Source organism: Salvelinus sp. IW2-2015, unplaced genomic scaffold, assembly GCF_002910315.2.
Source record: "Salvelinus sp. IW2-2015 unplaced genomic scaffold, ASM291031v2 Un_scaffold4160, whole genome shotgun sequence".
Lineage (NCBI taxonomy): Eukaryota > Metazoa > Chordata > Actinopteri > Salmoniformes > Salmonidae > Salvelinus > Salvelinus sp. IW2-2015.
Window position 1 is genome coordinate 1 of NW_019945431.1, and position 7,303 is coordinate 7,303.

At 47.4% G+C, this 7,303-nt stretch overlaps 1 protein-coding gene across 1 annotated transcript; it reads left to right on the forward strand.

The window, feature by feature from the left end:
• Nucleotides 1–2,512: 2,512 nt before the first annotated feature.
• On the forward strand, nt 2,513–4,882 carry LOC112076952 (potassium voltage-gated channel subfamily A member 2-like). The gene is made up of 2 exons (XM_070441515.1): nt 2,513–2,750; nt 3,063–4,882. The coding sequence occupies exons 1-2, from the start codon at nt 2,691–2,693 to the stop codon at nt 4,179–4,181; spliced, it is 1,179 nt and encodes a 392-aa protein (XP_070297616.1). The 5' UTR covers nt 2,513–2,690; the 3' UTR covers nt 4,182–4,882.
• The last annotated feature ends 2,421 nt before the right edge of the window (nt 4,883–7,303 follow it).

A 7,303-nucleotide genomic window follows, 5' to 3' on the forward strand; every position in this document is an offset into this window, starting at 1 on the left:
ATCTTACATTACTATAGTCACACTATCATCCTATCTTATCATCCTATCTTATCATATCCTATATCACTATATATCCTATCATCGTATCATATATCATCATCATATCTATCCTATCCTATCATCATCATCTATCCTATCATCGTATCATATCATATCATCATAATCAATCATCTATCATATCCTTATCATCTATAATTCACTAATCATCTCCTATATCATCCTATCATCCTATCATCCTATCATCCTAATATCTTATCATCCCTATCATCATCATCCTATCATCCTATCCTATCCTATCATAATCCTATCATCCTATCATCCTATCTTATCTATCCTATCCTTCTCCTATCATCCTATCCTATCCTTATACCATCATATCTATCATCCTATCCTTTCATCCTATCCTTCATCCTATCCTATCATCCTATATCCTATCCTTATCTCTATCATCCCTTATCATCCTATCATCCTATCCTATCATCTATTCCTATCATCCTTATCATCCTATCCTAATATCCTATCATCCACTATCATCCTATCATCCTATCTATATCCTATCATCCTATCACTCATCCTATCCTATCATCCTATATCCTATCCTATCATCCTATCATCCAACCTATCATCCACCTATTGACCCCTCCCTCTCCCTGTCTTAACGCTGCAGGCTTCCGCCCTCTTCCTCCACCATGACGGTTGCTAACGGGTGACCTGGGGGACGAGGCGGCGGCCCATCCCGGTGACCCGTACGAACCAGAACCGGACTACGAGTGCTGTGAGCGCGTGGTCGTCACATCTCTGGTCTGCGCTTCGAGACGCAGCTGAAGACCCTCTCCCAGTTCCCTGAGACCCTGCTGGGGACCCCAAGAAGAGGATGAGATCTATAGTACTTTAGTAATATGGTTAAACTGTTGCTGTATGTTAACTCCTAGAAGAGGATGAGGTAACTATAGTACTTTAGTGATAGTTGGTTAAACTGTGTCTGTATGTTAACTCCTAGAAAGGAGGAGGTAACTATAGTACTTAGTGATATTGGTTAAACTGTGTCTGTATGTTAACTCCTAGAAGAGGATGAGGTAAACTATAGTACTTTAGTAATATTGGATTAAACTGTGTCTGTATGTTAACTCCTAGAAGAGGATGAGGTATCTATAGTACTTAGTTATATTGGTTTTAAACTGTGTCTGTATGTTAACCCCAAGAAGAGGATGAGGTAACTATAGTACTTTAGTAATATTGGTTAAACTGTGTCTGTATGTTAACTCCTAGAAGAGGATGAAGGTTAACTATAGTACTTTATGATATTGGTTAAACTGATGTCTGTGATGTTAACCCAAGAAGAGGAATGATAACTAGTACTTTAGTAATATTGGTTAAACGTGGTCTGTATGTTAACTCCTAGAAGAGGAAGAGGTAACTATAGTACTTTAGTAATATTGATTATACTTTGTCTGATATGTTACCTCTAGAAGAGCGGTGAGAGGGGAACTATAGTAACTTTAGTAATATTGGTTAAACTGTTCTGTAATGTTAACTCCTAGAAGAGGGATATAGGACTATTAGTACTTTAGTAATATTGGTTAAACTGTGTCTGTATGTTAACTCCTAGAAGAGGAGGAGGGTAACTATAGTACTTTAGGATATTGATTATACTGTGTCTGTATGTTAAACCTAGAAGAGGATGAGGTAACTATAGGACTTTAGTAATATTGGTTAAACTGTGTCTGTATGTTAACTCCTAGAAGAGGAGAGGTAACTATAGTACTTAAGTAATATTGGTTAAACTGTGTCTAGTATGTTAACTCCTAGAAGGGATTGAGGGAACTATAGTACTTTTAGTGATATTGATTATACTGTGTCTGTATGTTTAACTCCTAGAAAGAGGAGGAGGGTAACTATAGTACTTTAGGTGTATTGATTATTACTGTGTCTGTATGTTAAACTCCTAGAAGAGGATGAGGTAACTATAGTACTTTAGTGATATTGATTTTATACTGTGTCTGTATGTTAAACTCCTAGAAGAGGAGGAGGTAACATATAGTACTTTAGTGATATTGATTATACTGTGTCTGTATGTTAACTCCTAGAAGAGGGATGAGGTAACTTAAGTACTTTAATAATATTGGTTTAAACTGTGTCTGTATGTTAAACTCCTAGAAGAGGATGAGGTTAGATGTACTTATACTGATAACTCTTACGGTTGAATGGTTTACTATCTAGTTTCTTGCTGTTTGTTCTGCTACTGACATTGAGGCTCTATTCGAATCCGATTTTAAGCAGAAAATTCAGCGTTTTACAGCGTGATTGAAATTTTAAAAAGCAATATTCCCGTTGTTAGTGGAGACTGCGTTCACAGTAAACACTGAAAATGTTGGCTCAGTCCGAAATTACCTTTCCATTCATGTCGTTAAATCTGTAATACTTCAGCAATTAAAATCTATGAAGTATTTAGTACATAATTCAACAGCCCCATCACACCCGCCCCCTCTCTCTTTCTCCAGGTACTTTTGACCCTCTGAGGAACGAGTATTTCTTTGACAGGAACCGGCCCAGCTTCGACGCCATCCTCTACTGACTACCAGTCAGGCGGGAGGCTGCGTCGGTCCGCGTTAACGTCACTTCTAGACATCTTCTCCGAGGAGTCCGCTTCTACGAACTGGGAGAGGAGGCCATCGAGATCTTCAGGGAGGATGAGGGCTTCATCAAGGAAGGAAGAGCGACCTCTTCCAGAGAATGAGTTCCAGAGACAGGTACGTTCAAATGATGGCTGTTTTTTTAGTTTGTTGTTTTTATCTTAGCTGCAGTTACATGGCACAATTAGAAAAGCAACTTAGCTGCTTGAACCTTGCCTCTTGAGTTGCACCGTGAACCCCCCCCCCTCCCCGCAACTAACTAGCAACTCATGTGAAACTTGGTTGTGTCCAGTTGAAACTTTTATGTCACACATTTTAGTGGCACATAGTCTAGTTAACCTAAACTGTTAACATCAAGTACATCTCAGAGACTGTTTGCTGTCTGCTGTACATTTTATGAATAAAACATTGACCTTTGACCTTGAACAGGTGTGGCTGCTGTTTGAGTATCCCGAGAGTTCCGGCGCGGCCCGTATCATCGCCATCATCAGCGTCATGGTGATCCTGATCTCTATCGTGTCCTTCTGCCTGGAGACCCTCCCCGTGTTCCGGAACGACGAAGAGGACGATGGCAACAAGGTTTTCCAGCCCTTCAACAACTCCACCTCTTCCTACACCTCCTCCTACTTCACGGATCCCTTCTTCATCCTGGAGACGCTCTGCATCATCTGGTTCTCCTTCGAGTTCCTCGTCCGCTTCTTCGCGTGTCCTAGTAAAGCCGGGTTCTTCGGTAACATTATGAATATCATCGATATCGTGGCGATTATTCCATATTTCATCACGTTGGGCACAGAGCTGGCAGAGAAACCGGAGGACGGGCAGGCGGGGCAGCAGGCGATGTCTCTCGCCATCCTCAGGGTCATCCGTCTGGTCAGGGTGTTCAGGATCTTCAAGCTGTCCAGACACTCCAAGGGGCTCCAGATCCTGGGCCAGACCCTGAAGGCCAGCATGCGGGAGCTGGGCCTGCTCATCTTCTTCCTCTTCATAGGAGTCATCCTCTTCTCCAGCGCTGTCTACTTCGCCGAGGCCGACGAGGCGGACTCCCAGTTCAGCAGCATCCCAGAAGCCTTCTGGTGGGCCGTGGTTTCTATGACCACCGTCGGCTACGGCGACATGGTGCCCACCACCATCGGCGGGAAGATCGTGGGCTCTCTCTGTGCCATCGCTGGCGTGTTGACCATCGCCCTGCCCGTCCCCGTCATCGTGTCCAACTTCAACTACTTCTACCACCGGGAGACGGAGGGCGAGGAGCAAGCGCAGTACCTGAACACTCCCGTTGCCCCCAAGGCCGACTCAGCAGAGGACCTGAAGAAGAGCAGCAGTAGCGGGAGTGGTTCCCCCCTCAGTAAGTCAGACTACATGGAGATACAGGAAGCAGCACTGAACCACAGCGCAGAGGACTTCAGAGCAGAGAGCCTCAAGACAGGCAACTGCACCCTGTTGGCTAATGCTAGCACCCTGTTGGCTAATGCAAATAAGCAAGCTAACTCTAACACATTGGCTAACACCAACTACGTCAACATCACCAAGATGAGAACGGATGTATAGCCTCCTTCGGCCGTTACCACAGTGACTTCCTTGGCTGTAGAGGTGCAGGGGAACTGGAAGGAAAGAGTAGGGGGGACAAGACTGAGGGAAAACCCCTCCTCTCTGATGTTGTAGAAGGCTTGGTGTCCCTACTGTGGGAGTCCAGAATGGATCACATAAACTCTGGTAAGAGCAGAGAGATCCGGCATCTCACCCCCCTAAAACGGATCTGTTCCTAACTCAACCCCTTGCCCTTTCTTCTCCTGTTGGGAGTTGAAGCGTCCTTGTGATCGGTGACTGGCGTTAGTCTGGGCTGTGTCACTGTTCAGCTGTCCAGTAGTTGTCTAAATGCTCAGCTCTGCTCGCTACAGTAGTCCAATAGTAGCCAAACTGCCCGCTGGTACCAGACTATATAAACGCACTGACAGCAAAACGGGACTACACCCTTGTCTTATTCCACACTCTGCTCAAACTGCCGCTGGTACCTTCAGCACAGATCTAGCATCAGCCTGCCCTGAACAAATACTAGCCATAACCAGTAGGAAATATACTAGAACACTGACCTCAGATCAGCGTCTCATCTTCAAACTACTTAGCTCTAACTGCCAGCCTATAGGAGCTTCTTAACTTCCTCTCTCCCACCCCATACCCCTGAACCTCTCTCCCACTCCATACCCCTGAACCTCTCTCCACCCCATACCCCTGAACCTCTCCCACCCCATACCCCTGAACCTCTCTCCGACCCCACTACCCCTGAACCTCTCCCACCCCCCTGAACCTCTTCCCACCCCATACCCTGAACCTCTCTCCCACCCCATACCCCTGAACCTCTCTCCCACCCCATACCCCTGAACCTCTCTCCACCCATACCCCCGAACCTCTCTCCCACCCCATACCCCGAACCTCTCTCCCACCCCATACCCCTGAAACCTCTCCCCCACCCCATACCCCTGAACCTCTCTCCCACCCCATACCCCTGAACCTCTCTCCACCCCATTACCCCTGAACCTCTCTCCCACCCCATACCCCTGAACCACTCTCCCACCCCATACCCCTGAACCTCTCCCACCCCATACCCCTAAACCTCTCTCCCACCCCATACCCCTGAACCTCTCTCCCACCCCAGACCCCTGAACCTCTCTCCACCCCATACCCCTGAACCCTCTCTCCACCCCATACCCCTGAACCTCTTCTCCCACCCCACTAACCCCTAAACACTCTCTCCCACCCCATACCCCTGAACCTCTCTCCACCCCATACCCCTGAACCTCTCTCCCACCCCATACCCTAAACATCTTCTCCACCCCATACCCCTGAAACCTCTCTCCACCCCATACCCCTGAACCCCTCTCCACTCCATACCCCTAAACCTCTCTCTACCCCATACCCCTGAACCTCTCTCCCACCCCCATACCCCTGAACCTCTCTCCCACCCCATACCCCTGAACCTCTCTCCACCCCATACCCTGAACCTCTCTCCCACCCCATACCCCTGAACCCTCTCCCCCCCATACCCTGAATCTCTCTCCCACCCCATACCCCTGAAAACTCCTTCTCCCACCCCCATACCCCTGAACCTCTCTCCACCCCCATCCCTGAACCTCTCTCCCCACCCCATACCCCTGAACCTCTCTTTCCCCCCCATACCCCTGAAACTCTCTCCCACCCCATACCCCTGAACCTCTCTCCCCCCCATACCCCTGAACCTCTCTCCACTCCATACCCCTGAACCTCTCTCCCACCCGTACCCCTGACACTCAACTATGTGGATGTTATTTCACCTCAGAAGAATGTAAGAGGTATTTCATCAATGTGCTTAATATTTGCCCTGTCAGCTCTCTCTCGCTCTCTGGGCTCTCTTTCTAGCAGTCCCTGCCAGCCCATTGCGGCACTTCAACCTAGGAACCGATTCTTTCATTTCATGTGTCTTCAGAAATTCCATGGCTGTGGATAATATGGATGTAAACTACCCCCACCTCTCCTCTGTCTCTCTCGAGTCCATGATAGAGGGCTGGCGGCAAAGTGGTGGTGGTGGTGGGGGGGAATCTCTTACAGCAGAGTGAATGTCTTGTATTTATTCATGTGTGTACATTTTATTGGTAGTTATTTATTTTTATATCCCTGCGGTGCGGGTCTGAATGTGTGTTTTTGGCTTGCGGTGGGTCCAGATCCCATCTGTTCTGGGTGGGAGAGAGATACCCAAACTGAAGAACAAAAAACGTAAATGTCTTCCTATAGGGGTTACTACTACTGCCTATGTTTTTCCCTCATACCTCCATATCTCCACCACATCCCCCCTCTCTTCCCGTCTGACACAAACAGAATACTGTTCAGTTCTGCCCCACTGCCCAGTGATAGTGATGGCTGCTCCACTGCCCAGTGATAATGATGGCTGCTCCACTGCCCAGTGATAGTGATGGCTGCTCCACTGCCCAGTGATAGTGATGGCTGCTCCACTGCCCAGTGATAGTGATGGCTGCTCCACTGCCCAGTGATAGTGATAGCTGCTCCACTGCCCAGTGATAGTGATGGCTGTCCTGTCTTCTTCTCTACTTCATAGCATTCCATATTGGTGACGGACCGCTGTGTTCTGTCTACCGGACCAAGCACTAGTTCTAGAAGCACTAACCCGCTCTGTAGAGAGAGAGTGGGGTGTTCCAAATGGCATCCTCTTCCCTCTATGGTGTACCACTTTTAACCTGTGCCCCTATGCACTGTATAGGAAACAGGGTGTCTTTTGGGACATGGGGGGTCTTAATGATGTCCGTTTGATGTCTTCTGTCATCAACTCTGGTGAGGGACTAAAACAGCTGATATAGGGACTAAAACAGCTGATATAGGGACTAAAACAGCTGATATAGGGACTAAAACAGCTGATATAGGGACTAAAACACCGGCAGGCACGAAAACCCACAGATAGTGCACTATCCCAACTATTGTGGACGCACATTGAGCAGTACAGTAGTGCTCTATCCTATGTGCCCGGGTCAAGTAGTGCTCTATCCCTATTGGCCCGGGTTCAAAAGTAGTGCACTATCTAATTGGCCCTGGTCAAAGTAGTGCTCTATCCTATTGGCCGGTCAAAAGTAGTGCACTATCCTATTGGCCCTGGTCAAAAGTAGTGCTCTATCCTATTGGCCCCG

Excerpts from the sequence above, each read along its gene's own strand:
- LOC112076952 (XM_070441515.1), top strand. The coding sequence starts at position 2,691 with ATGAGGGCTTCATCAAGGAAGGAAGAGCGACCTCTTCCAGAGAATGAG. Across the intron at positions 2,751-3,062 it reads AGAATGAGTTCCAGAGACAG|GTGTGGCTGCTGTTTGAGTA; the intron begins GTACGTTCAAAT and ends GACCTTGAACAG.